Source organism: Macaca mulatta, chromosome 20 (genome assembly GCF_049350105.2).
Source record: "Macaca mulatta isolate MMU2019108-1 chromosome 20, T2T-MMU8v2.0, whole genome shotgun sequence".
NCBI classification, from domain to species: domain Eukaryota; kingdom Metazoa; phylum Chordata; class Mammalia; order Primates; family Cercopithecidae; genus Macaca; species Macaca mulatta.
Window position 1 is genome coordinate 21,338,743 of NC_133425.1, and position 21,225 is coordinate 21,359,967.

The 21,225-nt window shown below is 40.7% G+C and overlaps 1 protein-coding gene across 1 annotated transcript in view; it reads left to right on the top strand.

Annotated features, from left to right (window-relative positions):
- ABCA15 (ATP binding cassette subfamily A member 15) overlaps window positions 1-21,225 on the top strand; it is a 178,540-nt gene that overhangs the window by 113,204 nt on the left and 44,111 nt on the right. The window contains exons 20-22 of the mRNA XM_028841598.2: window positions 372-618; window positions 766-970; window positions 6,664-6,880. Coding sequence (XP_028697431.2) covers window positions 372-618; window positions 766-970; window positions 6,664-6,880 — 669 coding nt within the window. The remainder of the gene's footprint in view (window positions 1-371; window positions 619-765; window positions 971-6,663; window positions 6,881-21,225) is intronic.

Sequence of the window (21,225 nt, forward strand, 5' to 3'; positions counted from 1 at the left end):
TCCTTAATGAGGTGATATTTTTAAATGTTTTTAGTTAGCTTCTGTGCTTTCCAGAGGAAGGTTTTGTCTGCTGTAAGATTAGCAAAGCTATAAATGAAACCACTTATAAATCAGTATAAGATAGATAAGTAAGTTGAGAGAGTCTATGTTTTCTCAGTGAAGTAGTAGTTTAGGACATAGGCTATAAAGTGAGAGAGCTTGGAATGTAATGATGAAGTAAAGTGCTGGAGGGGAACCGCAAATGTTTGAAGTAGTCATTATGGGAAGATTGAAGGTGACGAGAAGTAAAATTATCTGTTCCTCTTCTCTGGCCTATATTATAGGTTATCTGTATTGTGGACACACTGACCAATATTGTTTTCTCATCCTAGGTGACCTACTGAAGTACTTGAGGGAAACAAAAGATTGTATTCGTTTATGTATCATTGCACTTTCTATTGAGTCGGAGGCAAATATGGTAATGCTTACTGCTCTATTCAACAATGAAGCATATCATTCACCATCTGTGGCCCTGGCAGTGTTAGACAACATTCTTTTCAAGTCACTTTCTGGTGCCAATGCTTCCTTAACAGTCTCCAACAAACCTCAGCCACTCCCTGATGTTGAAGAAAATGAAGAGTATGTTATTCTTTTCATTAAATTCAATTTTACTCTTTAAATACATTATTTCCACTTTATCTGATTACATTTATATGATAAAAATAGCTATTGATTGAAATCTGTATTTTCTGCTGTGTTGATTTTCTGATATGTCTTCTTTTGTAGGCTTCAAAGTGGACAAAAATTGGCCATAAATTTACAATTTGGCATGGCTCTTTTGATCAATGGTTTTTGTCTCCTGACGGTGACTGAGAGAACCACTAAGGCGAAGCACATCCAGTTTGTGAGTGGTGTCTCTGTCATTGTGTACTGGCTTTCTGCCCTATTGTGTGATTTCATCATCTTCTTTGCCTCCTGCTGCTTAGTAATGGTGAGTGTGAAATGAAGTTCCTTGAGGGTTTGTTTTCCTTTTGTACCTCTTGGAAAATTACTATTCTAATGGTTGTGAAATCTAGCTCTTGTCAATAAACCATCTTTGCTTATTATCTTGGAAAACACATTGCAAAAGTCTGGTGGTAGAAATTTTACCATATTCTTAGTTTAAAAAGTACCTTCTTTGCATAAAAATAGAAATGTAGACTAATGGAAAAAAATAGAGTACAGAAATAAACTCATGCATTTACCATCAGTTAATTTTTTACAAAGGTGACAAGAACACACAATGGGGAAAGAACAGTCTCTTCAATACATTGTGTTGGGAAATCTGGATATCCACATGCAAAAGAATCCATTTAGACCCTTATTTCACACCACATACAGATATCAACTTAAAATATAATGAAGACTTAAATGTAAGTCCTGAAGCTATAAAGCTACTAGAAGAAAACATAGGGGAAACATTCTTTTTTATGACCCCAAAAGCACGGGCAATAAAAGCAAAAATAGAAAATTGGGATTACATCAAACTAAAAAGCTTCTGCATAGTAAAGGAAACAATCAGTAGAGTCAAGAGAAAAATCTACAGAATGGGAGGAAATATTTATAAATCATACCTCTTAAAAGGGGTTAATATCCAAAATATATAAGGAACTCTTACAACTCAATAGCAAAAAATAACCTAATTTAAAAATGGGCAAAGGAATTGAATAGATTTTTCTCAGGAGAAGATATAAATGTTCAACAGGTATATGAACATTTGCTCAATTTTCCTAGTCATCAGGGAAATGCAAGTCAAAACCATGAGATAATCACCTCACACCTATTACGATGACTTTTTTTAAAAAAAGATTTTATAAAAAGATAACTAGTATTGGTAAAGTTTGTACAAATTGGAACTCTTGCCAACTGTTGGTGGGAATGCAAAATGGTGCCCCTGCTATGAAAAACAATGTGGTGGTTCCTCAGAATATTAAAAATAGAACTACCATATTATCAGACAATCCTATTTCTGATTATTTATCAAAAAGAGTTCAAATCAGGATCTCAGAGACCTACCATCACTCCTAATTCACTGAACACTATTCATAATAGCTAAAATGTGAAAAAAAAAAAAAAAAAAGCCTAAACATTCATCAGCAGATGAATGGATAAAGAAAATGTGGTATATACATACAATGGAATATTATTCAGACTTTAAAAATAAGATGATTCTGGCTGGGCACAGTGGCTCTGCCTATAATCCCAGCATTTTGGAAGGCCAAGGTGGGTGGATCACCTGAGGTCAGGAGTTTGAGACCAGCCTGGCCAACATCTAGTGAAACCCTGTCTCTACTAAAAAATACAAAAATTAGCTGGGTGTGGTGGCACATGCCTGTAGTTCCAACTAGGGAAACTGAGGCAGGAGAAGCGCTTGAACCCAGGAGGTGGAAGTTGCAGTGAGCCGAGATCGCGCCCTTGCACTCCAACATGGGTGACAGAATGAGACTCCATCTCAAAAAAAAGAACAAAAAAAAAAAAAATAAGATGACTCTGACATTTGCTACAATATGGATGAATCTTGAGGACATTATGCTAAGTAAAATAAAGCAATCACAGAAAGTCAAATATTTCATGATTCCACTTACATGATATATCTAAAATAGTCAAATGTATAAAATCTAATAGTTGAATGGTGGCTGCTAGGGGCTTGGAGAATAGGATAATGGAAAGTTACTAATCGGTGAGCATAAAGTTTCACTCAAACAAGATAAATAAGCCTTAGAGATTTGTAGTAAAAGATTGTACTTACAGTTAACAATCATATATTTTACGCTTAAAAATGTATTAAGAATGTAAATCTTATGTTTAATGTTCTTTTTACATTAAAAGAAAATAAGGAGTAATTATACATTTCCAAATTAAAAAAAAAAAAACTAATAGACTGTTGCTAGCAGTCATGCCCTACAAGAAATTCTGAAGAGAATTCTTCAGTCTGAAATGAAAGGACACTTGACAGTAACTCAAATCCAAATGAAGAAATAAAGGATACCAGACAAGTAAAAACATAGATAAATGTAAAATGCAGTATTAATATATTTTTGTTTATAGCTCTTATATTTTTTCATTTAAAAGGCATCTGTGTAAAGCAATAGTTATAAATCTATCATGATGGACACACAATGTATAAAGATGTAATTTGTGATAATAATAGCATAAAAGGCAGAGAGGTTAGCTATATAGGTACAAAATATTTGTATTATATTGAAATTAAGTTGGTATTAATCTAAATTGTATTGTTATGAATTGGATGTTTATTGTAATTTCCAGCCACTAATATAACAACCCAACTACATGGAGTCTTAAAAGACAATAGAATTAAATGGCACACTCAAAAATATCTATTCAACACAAATGGCAGAATAAATGAATGGAAAAATATAATGATGTAATACATAACCAAATGACAGAAAAACTTACAGGTAATTACATTAAATATAAATGGATTAAACTCAAATTAAAAGTAGGCATTAGTAGAATGATTCCAAAAACATAATCTAACTGTCTGATACCTACAAGAGACTCACTTTAGGTTCATTGACACAAATAATTTGAAAATAAAATGATGAAAGAGCTTCTTTAAAAGATAACTAGTATAGCTTTAATAATATTCAAAGCAGACTTTACAACAAAAATCATTAGGATAACAAAAGAAGAAATGTAAAATGTTTCAACTGTCATGTAAAACAGTTTTGTGGTTCTTCAAAAATTAAACATACAATTACCATATGATTCAGCAATTACACTCCTAGATTTATACCCAAGAGAACTGCAAACATCAATTTTTTAATACTTGAAAATGAAAGTCCCAAATATCATAAATGGAATTAAACATACAATTACCATATGATTCAGCAATTACACTCCTAGATTTATACCCAAGAGAACTGCAAACATCAATTTTTTAAATACTTGAAAATGAAAGTCCCAAATATCATAAATGGATAAATAAAATATGGTATATCAATACAATACAATGGAACATTACTTAACCATAATCAAGAATGAAATGCTGATACCTGCTACAGCTTGCATGAACCTTAAAAAATTATGCTAACTGAAATAAGCTAGGGACAAAAGGCCATATATTGCATGATTCCATTTACTTAAAATGTCCAAAACAGGTAAATTCATAGACACAGAAAGCAGATTAATAGTGCCAGGAATAGTGGTTACTTTTACAGGGATTGGAGGAGTTTCTGATAGGCTTCTGTGGGTATTGGCATTGTAGTAGTTTCCCAGGGAATTGCTTTGTGATAATTCATTATGATAATTCATTTATGTTATATATACTTTTCTGAATATGTGGTATATTTCATAATAAAGAAGTTAAAATATTTACTTGAAAATTTTGTTTGCATTTTCACTTGTAGATTAAGTTGAGTAGAATCTAAATATTCACAATGCATGAGTCTCTTGTCCACGAACAACTATATTACTTACTTATCCAACAAGGAATTCAGCGTTTTTTTTGTTTTTGTTTTTGTTTTTGTTTTGGTTTGAGACAGAGTCTTGCTCTGTCACCCAGGCTGGTGTGCAGTGGTGCAATCTCGGCTCACTGCAAGCTCCGCCTCCTGGGTTCCCGCCATTCTCCTGCCTCAGCCTCCCGAGTAGCTGGGACTACAGTCGCCTGCCACCACGCCTAGCTAATTTTTTATTTTATTATTATTATTATTATTATTATTATTTTTTTGTATTTTTAGTAGAGACAGGGTTTCACTGTGTTAGCCACGATGGTCTTGATCTCCTGACCTCATGATCCGCCTGCCTTGGCCTCCCAAAGTGCCAGGATTACAGGCAGGAGTCACTGCACCCAGCCCAGAATTCTGCTTTTCTTTGAAATAGGTTATGATTTGTGACATTGAAAGATCATAAGACTTTGAACACAGAAATTCCTAGGTCACGCTAACTTTTATTTGATTTCTTCATTTTATTTATTCTTTTAGGTTTACATAGCTTCAGGGACTGGATTCATCTATTTCCCGCAAATCTTCTCTTATTTTTGCTACCACCACCAAGAACATCAGTCAATATAATGATTATTCTTAGCTTAATCTTACTATTTACTTCTTGCTTGTCTTGCTACATAATCATGTAATTGCCCAAAGGGACCATCTTGTCATTTGTGGAGAAGTGATATCTATTAACTAATGAGATATAAATTTCCAGAAATTTATTTCTTTTCACAGCTACAGGTTCCTCTCCACCACCACCATCCATTCTAATTTTGTGTTCCACTGTCTGGTTTAGTGGCTTTGGTGAATGTGAGGGAGAAGTGGGGAAGTAGAATAGAACCTGGTGGCCCAGTTTAAAGGTGCATAGCAGTGGGTAGAGTGATAGGTAAGTTATGTAGTCAAAGAAAAAAATCTTTGGAGAAAGTGTGTCTTTGGAGAAATAATCTACTTTCTGGGAAACTTGCCAGTATTATTGCAATAACTGTTCCAAGTAGAAAAGAAAATAATAAAGGAAAGTATAGTGGCTCTGCTCACTGGAATGCCCTCTGATGAAGAGGTAAAAATAACTTACTTCATCCTCGTGGGATAAGGTTTTGATTTTTTGTTTTGTTTTGTTTTGTTTTTTTGAGACAGGTCTCACTCTGTCACCCAGGCTGGAGTGCACTGGCACAATCACAACACACTGCAGTCCCCACCTCCTGAGCCTTAGCCTCCCAAAATGCTGGGATTACAGGCATGAGCCACAATGCCCATCCCCAGGGCTGAAGTTTTTGTTTTGTTGATTATTCTACTTTAAGTTCTGGAATACATGTGCAGAACATGCAGTTTTGTTACATAGGTATACATGTGCCATGGTGGTTTGCTGCACCTATCAACCTGTCATCCAGGTTTTAAGCCCTACATGCATTAGGTATTTGTCCTAATACTCTCCCTCCCCTTGCTCCCTATCCTCTGACAGGCCCCAGTGTGTGATGTTCCCCTCCACATGTCCATGCATTCTCATTGTTCAACTCCCACTTATAAGCGAGAGCATGTGGTGGTTAGTTTTTGGTTCCTGTGTTAGTCTGCTGAGAATGATGACTTCCAGCTTCATCCATGTCCTTGCAAAGCTCATCAACTCATTCCTTTTTATGGCTGCATAGTATTCCATGGTGTGTATGTGCCACATTTTCTTTATCCAGTCTGTCATCGATGGGCATTTGGGTTGGTTCCAAGTCTTTGCTATTGTAAATAGTGCTGCAATAAACATATATGTGCATGTGTCTTTATAGCAGAATGATTTATAATCCTTTAAGTATATACCCAGTAATGGGATTGCTGGATCAAATGGTATTTCTGGTTCTAGATCCTTGAGGAATCACCACACTGTCTTCCACAGTGGTTGAACTGGTTTACACTCCCACCAACAGTGTAAAAGCATTCCTATTTCTCCACAGCCTCACCAGCATCTGTTGTTTCCTGACTTTTTAATAATCACCATTCTAACTGGCATAAGATGGTATCTCATTGTGGTTTTGATTTGCATTTCTGTAATGACCAGTGATGTTTTAAGAGGCAGATTGACTTAATTAATGACTAGTCCCATGCTAAATAAAGACAGGACTTGCTATTTCCTTCTCTAAATGTTTTGGCTTAGTTTCTTTTTTCACTTGCCCTTCACTTTGCCTTTATCTCTGTACCCTTTGTGTTTCAGGGAGTGATAAAATACCGCAAATTAGATATTTATGTCACGGATTACCACATTCTGGAAACTATGCTGATCTTCACGCTGTATGGCTGGTCTGCCATTCCCTTTGTGTACCTGATAAGCTTTGTGTTTTCCGGAAGTACTTCTGCCTACATCAAACTTCTCCTACTCAGCTACTTTTCAGGCACTTTTGGTTTCCTCATAGGCGAGATAATAGAAAACAGTAAGTGTGAAGTTTCACAAAATTTCTCCTTCTCCAGAAGGCAGCAGTAAATAAGTAAGGAGTAATGGACCTACAGATACTTAAGAACATTTACAGACAACTAAATTCTAGGTTTTAGAGGAAATTTTGTACTTCATGTACAGCAATAAACTTACTTTGACTGCCTGTGATATTCTAGGCATTGTGCTGCCAGATCTGTATGAGTTAAAAAAAAAAGAAGAAAGATCCAGGCATGGTGGCTCACGCCTGTAATCCAAGCCCTTTGGGAAGCTAGGTGGGCGGATCATGAGGTCAAGAGATGGAGACCATCATGGCCAACATGGTGAAACCCTGTCTCTACTAAAAATACAAAAATTAGCTGGGCGTGGTGGCATGCACCTGTAGTCCCAGCTACTTGGGAGGCTGAGGCAGGAGAATTGCTTGAACTAGGGAGGAAGAGGTTGCAATGAACCAAGATCATGTCACCAAAAAAAAAAAAAAAAGGAAAGAAACATGAAAAGCAGCTCAACAGTCAAAGACAGGTTTATTTTTGGAGCGTAAACCTGAGAGGGGCTTCTGGCCAATTTCGGTCAGGAGCCCTCTCTCTTACAGACAGAGTATATCTTGGTTTTAGGGTGAGAGAGCTTATCACAGGCTTGGAATGTTTCTGTGTGGGTGAGAAGTTTATTGTGGGGTTGGAATATCTCTGTTTGGAGGGGAGGTTATCTTGAGGCTGACATTTCTCTGGCTGGAGGGGAGATTATCTCAGGACTGGCATATCTCTGGCCAGTGTCTCATGTGTCCGTGTGAAGAGATCACCAAACAGGCTTTGTGTGAGCAACATGGCTGTTCATTTCACCTGGGTACAGGTGGGCTGAGTCCAAAAAAGAAGTCAGCAAAGGGTAGTGGGATTATCATTTGTTCTTATAGGTTTTGGGATAGGCGATGGAACTAAGAGCAGTGTTTTGGGGGTAGGGGATGGATCTCACAAAGTACATTCTCAAGGGTGTGGAGAATTACAAAGAACCTTCTTAAGGATGGGGGAAGATTATAAAGAACCTTCCTAAGGGTGGGGACTATTACAAAGTACATTCATCAGTTAGGTTGGGGCAGAAATAAATCACAATGGTGGAATGTCATCAGTTAAGGCTATTTTCACTTTTTTTGTGGATCTTCAGTTGCTTCAGGCCATCTGGATGTATACATGCAGGTCACTGGGGATATGATGTCTTAGCTTGGGCTCAGAGGCCTAACATTCCTGTCTTCTTATATTAATAAGAAAAAACAAAATAGTGGTAAAGTGTTGGGGAGGTGAAAATTTTTGGAAATGGTATGGAGAGATAATGGGCGATGTTTCTCAGGGTTGCTTTGAGCGGGATTAGGGGTGGCACGGGAACCTCCAGTGGGAGAGATTCAACTGAAGAAAGATTTTGGGGTAAGGGATGATATTGTGGGGTTGTTAGAAGGAGCATTTGTCATATAGAATTATTGGTGATGGCCTGGATGCAGTTTTGTATGAATTGAGAAACTAAACAAAAGACACAACATCCAAATAAGAGAAAGAGAAAAACAGGTATTAAAGGACTAAGAACTGGGAGTACCCAGGACATCCAACTACAGTGTCCAAGGGGGTTCAGTGTAATTATTTGCTTGGTTGGTGAGTTTTGGAGCTCTATCCTTGAATTTTTTTATGTTGTCATATACCAGGCCAGATTGATTTAGGTAAAAACATTCTTCATTTAAAAATATACAGAGTCCCCCCCACCTTTTTTTTTTTTTTAGCAGTAAGTCAGGGCCTTGTTGAATTTGGAGGAAAGAGAATTGCAAAACCAGCAATTGTTTGTTAAAGAAGGATTAGAAATGGCTAGGAGAGAGTGAGTGAGATTGATAGTGTGGTGGAGATAGCTGGGGAGAGGTAAAGGGTGGCATAAGAACAGGAATGAGAATAAGAGTAAGTATAAAAGTAAAGAACAGGACTTCATCAGGGTGAAAGTATTGGAGTGTACTTTGTCACTGAAGATCTTCTATCCACTTAAAGAGATACTTAAGGGTGGCAGTTTGAGGTAAAACCAGGAGCCACTAAATACCAAGAGCCTGAGAAACTGGGTGATTTGACTAATAAAGGCTGGTCCATTATCAGACTGTATAGAGGTGGGAAGGCCAAACCGAGGAATTATGTCTGACAGAAGGGAAGAAATGACCATGGTGGCCTTCTCAGACCCTGTGGGAAAGGCCTCTATCCATCCAGTGAAAGTATCTACCCAGACCAAGAGGTATTTTAGTTTCCTGACTTGAGGCATGTGAGTAAAGTCAATTTGCCAGTCCTGGGTGGGGGCAGATCCCCGAGCTTGATATGTAGGGAAGGGAGGGGGCCTGAATAATCCCTGAGGAGTAGTAGAAGAGCAGATGGAACACTGAGAAGTGATTTCCTTGAGGATAGATTTCCACGATGGAAAGGAAATGAGAGGTTCTAAGAGGTAGGCTAGTGGCTTGTAACCTACATGGAAGAGGTTATGAAATGACGACAGAATAGAATGGGCCTGTGAGGCTGGAATGAGATATTTTCCTTGGTCCAAGAACCATTTGCCTTGTGTGAGAAGAGATTGATAGGTGGAAGTTTCAGTGGGGGAGTAGGTGGGAGTGACCAGGTGAGAAGGAGAAAATCTGCCGTGAAGGATAGAAGTTGGAACGCTAGCTGCTTTTTTAGCTACCTTATCAGCATAAGCATTGCCCTGAGTGATGGGATCTGATGCCTTTTGATGGCCCTTGCAGTGTATGACTCCAGCTTCATTTGGAAGTAAAGCAGCCTGGAGAAGAGTTTTTATTAAAGAGGCATTAATGATGGAGGACCCTTGCATAGTGAGAAAACCTTTCAGCACATAAAACAGCATGGTGGTGCAGGATATGGGGTCAGTATAAATATTGACGCGTAGTCCATTTGCAAGAGTGAGGGCCCGAGTTAAGGCAATGAGTTTGGCTTGCTGAGAGGTAGTGGAGTGGGGCAGAGCAGTAGCCTCAATGATAGATGTGGAAGATACTATAGCATAGGCTGCCTTTGCTAGTGTGTGGCGATTAGGCCTGGTGGAACTGCCATCAGTAAACCAAGTGTCATCAAGGTGAGGAACACGAAAGAAGGAAATACTGGGAAATGGAGTGAATGTCAGGTGGATCAGGGAGATACAGTCATGGGAGTGGGGGCCAGCCTAAGACAGTAAGGTCAAGTTGTTTGGACAGAAAGGCTACAGGGCACAGTCCCGGCTCTTGTGTAAGAATTTTGACCGCACAGCCCTGTACTTTGCCTGTGTGTAATGAAAACGGTTGGGATGAGTTAGCGAGAGCCAGCATGGGGGCACCTTCTAGGGCTGTTTTTTTATTTTTTATTTATTTTTTTATTTTTTTTTGAGACGGAGTCTGGCTCTGTCGCCCAGGCTGGAGTGCAGTGGCCAGATCTCCTCTCACTGCAAGCTCCGCCTCCCGGGTTCGCGCAATTCTCCTGCCTCAGCCTCCCGAGCAGCTGGGACTACAGGCACCCACCACCTCGCCCGGCTTATTTTTTTTTTGTATTTTTAGTAGAGACGGGGTTTCACTGTGTTAACCAGGATGGTCTCGATCTCCTGACCTCGTGATCCGCCCGTCTCGGCCTCCCAAAGTGCTGGGATTACAGGCTTGAGCCACCGTGCCCTGCCAGGGCTGTTTTTAAGGAATGGAAAGAGGAGTGGCGAAAGGATTTAGGATCTATGGGGTCAGCTAGGTTTGCTTTTGTGAGTTTACATAATGGTTTAGTCAGGATGGTAAAACTAGGTATCCAAAGGCGGAAGTACCTAACCATGCCTAGTACGGAAAGTTGTTGTTTTGTAGAAGGGGTTCGGGTTTGGGAGATTAGCCGGACACAATCAGCAGGGAGAGCACATGTGTTTTCATGAAGAATTATGCCGAGATAGGTAACAGATGAGGAAGAAATTTGGGCTTGACTGAAGTAATGGGGCTGTCCGTGAAGTCTTGTGGCAGTACAGCCCAGGTAATTTGCTGAGCCTGATGGGTGTCAGGGTCAGTCCAAGTGAAAGCGAAAAGAGGCTAGGATGAAGGGTGTAAGGAATAGTAAATAAAGCATGTTTGAGATCCAGAACAGAATAATGGGTTGTGGAGGGAGGTATTAAGGATAGGAGAGTATATGGGTTTGGCACCACGGGGTGGACAGGCAAGACAATTTGGTTGATAAGGTGCAGATCCTGAACTAACATGTAAGATTTGTCTGGTTTTCGGACAGGTAAAATAGGGGAATTGTAAGGAGAGTTTATAGGCTTTAAAAGGCCTTGCTGTAACAGGTGAGTGATAACAGGCTTTAATCCTTTTACAGCGTGCTGCGGGATGGGATATTGGTGTTGATTGGGGTAAGGGTGATTAGGTTTTAATGAGATGGTAAGGGGTGCATGATCGGTCGCCAAGGAGAGAGTAGAGGAGTCCTATACTTGTGGATTAGGTGGGGGGATACAAGGGGAGGATGTGAAGGAGGCTTTGAACTGGGGAAAAAGGCAGCGACGAGGTGTGGCTGTAGCCCAGGAGTAGTCAGGGAAGCAGATTATTTAGTTAAAATGTCTCAACCTAATAAGGGAGCTGGGCAGTTGGGGATAACTAAGAAGGAGTGCTTAAAAGAATGTTGTCCAAGTTGGCACCAGAGTTGGGGAGTTTTAAGGGGTTTAGAAGCCTGGCCATCAATACCCACAACAGTTATGGAGGCAAAGGAAAAAGGTCTTTGAAAAGAAGGTAATGTGGAGTGGGTAGCCTCCGTATTGATTAAGAAGGAGACGGACTTACCCTTCACTGTAAGAGTTACCCAAAGCATCTTTGATGGTCCAGGAGGCTTCCGAGGCGATGGGACAGCGACAGTCTTCAGCCACTAAGCCGAGAAGATCTGGGAAGGAGTCAGAGCCTTGGGCCAGAGTTCTGGGGGCTCTGGGAGTGACTGCCGGATGAGTTGGACAGTCCGATTTCCAGTGGGGTCCCGCACAGATGGGACACTGTTTAGGAGGAATCCGGGGCTGCGGGCATTCCTTGGCCCAGTGGCCAGATTTCTGGCACTTGTAGCAAACTCCTGGGGAAGGAGGTTCTGGAGGAACCCCTGGCAGCTGCGGTTCAGGCATTTGCAGTTCTTGTGTGCTGGAGATATGGCTGAGGTCTGTCTCACAGTGGAGGCAAGGAATTGCAACTCAGAAATACATTGCTACTTGGTTGCCCCTACTCTATTATTGTACACCTTGAAGGCGAGGTTAATTAAGTCCTGTTGTGGGGTTTGAGGGCTGGAATTTAATTTTTGGAGCTTTATTTGATGTCAGGAGCAGATTGGGTAATAAAATGATGTTGAGAATGAGACAGCTTTCTGACTTTTCAGGGTCTAGGGCTGTAAAGCATCTCAGGGTTGCTGCCAAATAGGCCATGAACTGGGTTGAGTTCTTATATTTGATTAAAAAAAGAGCCTAAATGCTGATTTGGGAGAGGTCAAATAAAGAAAAAGGAGCATTAACCTTGACTATGCCTTCAGCTCCAACCACCTCTCTAAGAGGAAATTGTTGGGCAAGTGGTGGAGGGCTAGTCGCGGAACAAAACTGTAAGCCAGACAGGGTGTGAGGAGGGGAGGTGATAGAAGGATTATAGGGTGGGGGAGCAGAAGCTGAGGAAAAATTGGGACCTAGCTCGGCCTGGCGAGGAGCAGCCTGGGGAGGAGGGGAGAGGTCAGATGGATCTGTAGAAAAGGAAGATTCAAAAGACTCAGAGACGCTTGGGGTTGGGAGTGAAGGGACAGGCGGGAGGGAAAGGAGATTTGGGACGAGTCTCATTGGGAGCAGAGACTAGGGAGGGATCAACGTGTAAAAGAATGCCTGGATGTCAGGCACCTCAGACCATTTGCCCATTTTTCGACAAAAATTATCTCGATCTTGTAGGATAGACACATTGAAAGTGCCATTCTCTGGCCACTTGGAACTACTGTCGAGTTTGTACTGGGGCCAAGTGGTGTTGCAGAAGAAAAGAAGATGCTTAGATTTTAGGTCAGGTGAGAGTTGAAGAGGTTTTAAGTTCTTGAGAACACAGGCTAAGGGAGATGAAGGAGGAATGGAGGGTGGAAAGTTGCCCATAGTGAAGGAGGCAAGTTTAAAGAGAAGGGTAGAGACACGGAGAAGGGGGTGGGGAGCAGCCCTGGACTGCAACATGGGTGAGCAGCCAAAGCAGGCGTCCCTGCAATTGACTTGCCACCAAGGGAATGTGGGTGAATGACCAAGACAGGCATCCCCATGGAGATCAGACACCATTGGAACGTGGGTGAATAAACAGAGGCGTCCCCACAATGATTAAACACCAAGGAAAGGCTGCCTTCCCGAGTCCATGACTGGTGCCAGAGTTTTGGGTCCACGGATAATATGTGTCTCCTTTGTCTCTACCAGAAAACGAAAGGAATTGAAATTAAGAGAAGGGAGAGATTGAAGGGTGGCACCAAGATTGAAAGGAGAAAGAGGTTGAGGGATAGTGAGAGAGGTTGGAGAAGAGAGTAAAAAAGAGGCTGCTTACCAGATTTAAAATTGGTGAGATGTTCCTTGTATTGGTTGGTCTGAGGACCCAATGTCATAGGTGGATCTCTTCACAGAGTGAGGATGAGAACAGGGGACTGGTCTCCCGAAGAAATCCCTCTAACCTGGGTCTTTGGCACCAAATGTCTCATGCATCCCTGTGAAGAGATCACCAAACAGGCTTTGTGTGAGCAATGTGGCTGTTTATTTCACCTGGGTGCAGGCGGGCTGAGTACGAAAAAGGAGTCAGCAAAGGGTGGTGGGATTATCATTAGTTCTTATAGGTTTTGGGATAGGCGGTGGAGCTAAGAGCAATGTTTTGGGGGCAGGGGGCGGATCTCACAAAGTACATTCTCAAGGGTGGGGAGGATTACAAAGAACCTTCTTAAGGGTAGGGGGAGATGATAAAGGGTGGGGGAGATTACAAAGTACATTGATCAGTTAGGTTGGGGCAGAAATAAATCACAATGGTGGAATGTCATCAGTTAAGGCTATTTTCACTTTTTTTGTGGATCTTCAGTTGCTTCAGGCCATCTGGATGTATACATGCAGGTCACTGGGGATATGATGGCTTAGCTTGGGCTCAGAGGCCTGACGGTCAGGGAGGGATTTATTTTATGGTTGGAATATTTCTGATTGCAGATGTCATTTGTGGTTTATGGGCATGCTGACCTTGGCCACGAGGCTGATGCCCTTTGAATTTAGGCAGTTTTTGATCAAGGTGAACTTTAAAATGGTGGTGCTTGTCCAAGATGGCAATGCTCCTGCTCTGTCAAGATCTAGAATCCTCATATTGAAATGATGAGACCCAATCTGAACTACAGGTCCTGTCTATCCCCATGTCCTGTATCTCCATCACATGAATCAAGGAATCAGTTTTGCAACTGAGTTTTGAAATTTTAGGAATATTTATCACTGAGAATCATTTGTCAAAAGACAGAACAAAGAGAGAGCTTTCTTTTTAGAAAAGAAGGTCTTAGAAAGTTAGAGAAAGTTATATCTCAAATATATTAGTGTTATCCATTTGACTCTTTAAAGTGAAGTGCAGAGAGAGGAAAGAGTGAAGAACCTTGAGCTCTTTGTGAGATAACTAGCTGTTCCATTCACAAGAAGCCTAACCTACTAACAAGATTTTCCAGAAAGAAGAAAAACTCTATTTACCTAACATACAAATAACTGAGCCAGTTTTCCTTGCTTCCAGTGAGTCTGAAATTTGTATCCCCTCATTTTCTTCCTCTCAATATATTTCATTATATATTTACTAAATTGACTATTATTATTGCCAACAAAAAGAGTCAAACTCTGTGAAATATTTGAAGAGATTTATTCTGAGCCAAATATGAGTGACCATGGCCCATGACACAGCCCTTAGGAGGTCTTGAGAACATGTGCCCAAGGTGGTAGGTGTACAGCTTGGTTTTATATATTTTAGGGAGGCGTGAGACATCAGTCAAATACATTTAAGAAATACATCGATTTGGTTCAGAAAGGCAGGACAACTCAAAGCAGGGGCTTCCAGGCTATAGGTATATTTAAACATTTTCTGGTTGACAGTTGGTTGAATTTATCTGAACACCTGGGATCAATGGAAAGGAATGTTCAGGTTAAGATAAAGGATTGTGGAGACCAAGTTTTATTGTGCAGAGGAATCTCTCAGATAGCAGACTTCAGAGAGAGAGCAGGTTGTAAAGTGTTTCTTATTGGACCTAAAAGGGTTCTTGGCTCTTAGTTGATTATCTCCTGGATCTGGAAAGAAAGGAAAGAAAACATTGTAAAGAATGTGGACTTTTCCCACAAGAGACTTTGCAGGGCAATTTCAAGGTATGGCAAGGAAATATATTTTGGGGTTAAATAGTTTTTCCTTGTCTCATAATGTTATGCCAAAGTCAGATTGAAAAGTAAGTCACGATATACAGGCCAAATTAAAACCCATTTGATGAGAATTTATGGTTTGTAATGCATGATTCCCTAGAACCCTTAGGTAGGAATTTGGGCAAGATAAAAAATTAGCTCTTAGTCGTCATTATGAAGAGAGATTTTAAAAGATACTATTGTCACTCTTCTGTTGAATCCCTTTGTAAGTGTAAATTTGAACTGTCTCAAGCACTTGATGTCTCCCTGCTGTTGTGTTATTAAGAAATTATTTTAGGCAGATAGAAAGGAAAAGGGGTCCTTGGGAAGTTTTTGTTTCCTTTAAAGCAGTTCCAGAAACGTTTCTTCTCTAGCAGGAAAGCCCTGGTTCTTAGAGCCCGGCTGGGAAGCTTTGATATGCAAATGCTGGCCATTAGAAACTGGGTCTACCCAAACATGGTGATTCCTGCCATCTTCTTGTTGCTCTTGCCCCCACATGTGCCTGGCAACATGGCCACCCCCACATATTCCCCAGTGTGTAGAACATCTTGGGGATCTGCATTTGCATATTAAAAGGCTAGGGTGGGAGGGACAGTTTTTTCTCAGGCTACATGAAAGACATGCCTGGTCAAACTGAGAGGTGACAGCATGCTGGCAGCCCTCGCTCACTCAGCACCTCCTCGGCCTCAGCGCCCACTCTGGCTGCACTTGAGGAGCCCTTCAGCCCACTGCTGCACTGTGGGAGCCCCTCTCTGGGCTGGCCAAGGCTGGAGCCGGCTCCCTATGCTTGTGGGGAGGTATGGAGGGAGATGCCTGGGCGGGAACCGGGGCTGCACAAGGCGCTAGCAGGCCAGTGTGAGTTCCAGGTGAGTGTGGGCTCAGAGGGCCCCACACTCTGAGCGGTTGGCCAGTGCTGCTGGCTCCAGGCAGTAAGGGGCTTAGCACCTAGGCCAGCATCTGCAGAGGATGGGCTGGGTCCCACAGCAGTGCCTGCCCTCCCCTGCCATGCTGGAATTCTCCCCCGGCCTCAGCCACTTCCCCTTGGGGCAGGGCTCCGGACCTGCAGCCCGCCAAGCCCGAACCACCCCCAGCCTGCCCTGGGCCGCCATGGGCTCCCGCAAGGCCTGAGCCTCCCCGATGGGCACCACCCCCTGCTCCGTGGTACCCAGTCCCATCTACTGCCCAAGGGCCGAGGAGTACGGGCACGTGAGGTGGGACTGGTGGGCAGCTCCGCCTGCGGCCCCTGTGTGGGATCCACTAGGCAAAGTCAGCTGGGCTCCTGAGTCGGGTGGGAACTTGGAGAACTTTAATGTCTAGCTAAAGGATTGTAAATGCACCAATTAGCACTCTGTGTCTAGCTTAAGGTTTGTAAATGCCCCAGTCAGTGCTCTGTGTCTAGCTAATCTAGTAGGGACTTGGAGAACTTTTGTGTCTAGCTAAAGGATTGTAAATGCACCAATCAGCACTCTGTGTCTAGCTCAGGGATTGTAAAAACACCAATTAACACTGTCAAAATGGACCAATCAACTCTCTGTAAAATGGACCAATCAGCAGGATGTGGGTGGGGTCAGATAAGGGAATAAAAGCAGGCTGCGGGAGCCAGCAGTGGTAACCTGCTTGGGGCTGGTGTAACACTGTGGAAGCTTTGTTTTTTCGTTCTTTGCAATAAATCTTGCTGCTGCTCACTCTGGGTCTGCACTGCCTTTTTGAGCTGTAACACTCACCGCAAAGGTCTGCAGCCTTCACTCCTGAAGCCAGCAAGACCATGAACCCACCAGAAGGAATAAACTCTGAACATGTCCGAACAGTGTCAGAAGGAACAAACTCCAGACACCACATCTTTAAGAACTGTAACACTCACGGTGAGGGTCCGCAGCTTCATGTTTGAAGTCAGTAAGACCAAGAACCCACCAATTCTGGACACAAAACCAATACCCTGAGCCCTATGCAAATCAGACACCACCTCCTCCAGCCTCCTCATATAAACACCCACTTTTCCACCACACATGGAGTTTTCTCTTTGTTGGAATCCCCCCTCCCTCTGTCTCTGTACAGGAGAGCTGTTTTCTTCTTCTTTCCTTTTTTCTTGCCTATTAAACTTTTCACTCCTTAAAACCACTCCTATTGGCGCAAGACCAAGAACCCTGCTGTTCCTCCAGTCGTCTGAGCCGTATCAGTTGCAGAGCTCCACAAGCACAGGCTTCCTGCCTCATTCCCTTAACCTTTAACTGTCAAAAGGAAATCCCCTGAATTAATTCAAGATTGGCTTATATACTCCTTCAAGGACAAATCTTTCATGTGAGGAAGACTTGAGCCTCTGCATAGAAGACTAAAATACTTGCAGGAGCTATGCCTGGGTGCTCAGTCTCACAAAAGAATCCCCAGATTATGGAAAGCAAATATCTATATATTTTTGCATACACCTCCAAAGGGAAATACTGCTTGATGTGAGGAAGACTCACCTGAAAACATTGGAGTTTGTGAACCCTGACCTAGAATGAACTTTTGATTAATTAAGAGACTAGAGAGGAGTAGTTGTGGCAGAATAAAAAATAAGATGAGATTACTGTTTTAGAAACTCAAAAAGTCATGTTTTAAGAAGAATATGTTGCGAAGAGTCATCTAGGGTGAGGATAAGAAAAGAAGAAAGTAGATTTGGCAATTAGAAAGCCAAGAGACTTCCCCTTCTCAGCTACATAACAAACACTGTGAATAATACTTTGACAAAAATAATGAACTGAGAAGAAAATATGGAATTGGCATAGACCAGCAATAAAGTGAAAGCCAGTGTCCTTGGAAGTAAGCAAGCATTTGTTTTTTTAAACATGAAACAAAATGAGTTTTCAAAGTTATGCAAAATATTAAGACAGACTACAATTTACCAGAGGGTTTATTTGTTTTTGGCTTTATAAGTACATGGGTATAATTGCAAATTAAGTTTGTATTTATATTTTAGCTTATACATTGAGGATTGTATTTATTTTTTCAAATTTTCTAATTGACAAAGTTGGATGTATTAATAATGTACAAAATGTTTTGAAATATTATCTATATATATTGTAGAATAGATAAATCTAGCTAATTAGCATATGCATGACCTCAAATATGTATCATTTTTGTTGTGAGAGCACTTACCCAATTAGCTATAGTCCCCATGCTGTGCAATAGAGCTCTTGAACTCATTGCTATTATTAAACTGAATTTGTGTATCTTTTGCTCAACAACTCCCCCTCTGGTAATCGCCATTCTACTCTCTACTTCTATGAGATCTGCTTCTTTGGGATTCCACATATGAGTGAGATTGTGCAGTATTGTCTTTCTGTGCCTGGCTTATTCACTTAACATAATGTCCTCCCGGTTCACTTATGTTGTCACCACGGAACAGGATTTCCTTCTCATTATGGATGAATGGTGTTCTGTTGTGTATATATACCACATTTTCTTTATGCATTCATCCATTGATGAACACAGGTTGATTCCACTGTGAATAGCACTGCAATAAACATGGGCGTGCAGCTATCACTTTGACATACTGATTTTGTTTCCTTTAGCTGTATATCCATCATGAGATTGCTGGATCGTATGATAGTTTTATTTTTAATTATTTTAGCAACCTCCATACTGTTTTCCCTAATGCCTTTACTAATTTACATTCCCACCAACTGTGCAAGGGTTTTTTTCCCACATCCTGGTCAACACTTACCATTTGATAATAGCCATTCTAAAAAGAGTGAGGTCATATCGCATTGTGGTTTTGATTTGCATTTCCCTGATGATGAGTAATGTTGAGCATTTTTTCATATACCTGTTGGCCATTTCTATGTCTTCTTTTGAGAAATGTCTGTTCAGGATTTTTGCCCATTTGTAATTAAGTTGCTTTTCATGCAACTGAGTTGTTTGACATCCTGGTCTTTTATGGACATTAACCCCTTATCAGATGTATGCTTTGCAAGCATTTTCTCCTATTCTGCAGTTTATCTCTTCATTATCATTTCATTTATTTAGCAGAAGCTTTTTAGCTTAATATAATCCCATCTATCTATTTCTGCTTTCGTTGTCTGTCATGTCTAAAAAAATCATTGCTTAGACTAATGCCATGGAGCTTTTCCCCTGTTTTCTTCTGGAAGTTTCACAGTTTCTGTCTAGAGTATTTATGGCTTTCTATATCTAAGAACACATCTATATCTAAGAACACATGCCTTTTCTTTCTTTTTCTTGTCTAATTGCTCTGGCTAGGACTTCTAGTGCAATGCTGAATGTAAATGGTGAGAGTGGACATCTTTGTCTTATTTTAAAGCTTAGAGGAAAAGCTTTCAGTTTGTTTTCCCCATTGAGTATGATTTTAGCCCTGGGTTTGTCATATATGGCCTTTATTGTGCTGAGGTATATTCCCTCTATACCTAAGTTGTTGAGAGATTTTTATCATTAAAGAGTATTGAATTTTCCAAATGCTTTTTTTGTGTCTATTGAAATAATCATATGGTTTTTGTCTTTCATTCTGTTAATGTGATGTATCACATTTATTGATTTGCATATGCTGAACCATCTGTGCATCCCTGGAATGAGTCCCACTTGATCATGGTCAATGATCCTTTTAATGTGCTGCTGAATTTGGTTTTCTATTATGTTGTTGAGGATTTTTGCATTTATGTTCATCAGGGATATTGGCTTATAGTTTTTTATGTGTTGTTGGGTCCTTGTCTGGTTTTAATATTAGGGTAATATTGGCCTTATGAGTTTGGAAGTATTCTTACCTCTTAAATTTTTTGAAACAGTTTGAGAACAATTGGTATTCATCCTTAAATCTTTGGTAGAATTTAGCACTAAAGCCACTAGGTCCTAGGCTTTTCTTTGGTAGGAGACTTTTTATTATTCAATCTACTGGCTCATTATTGGTCTGTTTAGATAGTGTGCTTTTTCATAATTCCGTCTTTGTAGGTTGCATGTGTCAAAGAAGGCATACATTTTTCTATGTTATCAAATTTTTAAGGTATAATTGTTTATTATAGTGTCTCCTGATCCTTTGTATTAATGTGGTATCAAATATGTTTCCTTTTTCATTTATAATTTTATTTTGATTTTCTCTCTTTTTTCTTAGTCTAGCTAGAGATTTGTCAGTTTTCTTAATCTTTTCAGAAAACCAACTTTTACTTCTGTGATTTTTTCCTGAACGCTGTGTTCCTCACAACGTGTAAGAGATTTGGCTGGGCGTGGTGCCTCATGCCTGTAATCCCAGCACTTTGGGAGGTTGAAGCTGGTGGATTATGAGGTCAGGTGATTGAGACCATCCTGGCCAATATGGTGAAACCCTGTCTCTACTAAAAATACAAAAAACTTAATAATAATAATCAGCCTGGCATGGTGGCACACACCTGTAGTCCCAGCTACTCAGGAGGCTGAGGCAGGGGAATCGCTTGAACACGGGAGGTGAAGTTTGCAGTGAGCCGAGATCATACCACTGCATTCCAGCCTGAGCAACAGAGTGAGACTCCATCTCAAAAAATAAATAAATAAATAAATAAATAAATAAATAAATAAATGACTAAGGTCAACAGATGCAGTCAATAACTTCAAATAAAAGCCACTTTTAATGCTAGCTTATAAAGCTGGGGTAGGAAAAAGATGATGCAACAAGATTCTCCAGTGATTGTTCCCCTACAGAACCATCAATTTGAATAACTATTCGCACACATGCACACAAAAAATACCTTCAGAAGAACTATAGAAATCAGATGAGAGATCACAGTACCTTATTATAGCACAATAATAAGAAAAAAATATTGAGGATGGTAGGAAGGACAGTTTTTTATTATCCACGTCACCCCTCTCTGAAGCTCAGAAAGCACAGGTGGAGAAAGATAACATTAGCTTGAGGGAAAGACGGAGAAATAAAAGGATGACTTTGTCTTAAACCTTAATAGCATGTCTGCTACAGTAAAACCCAGCAACGGGCAG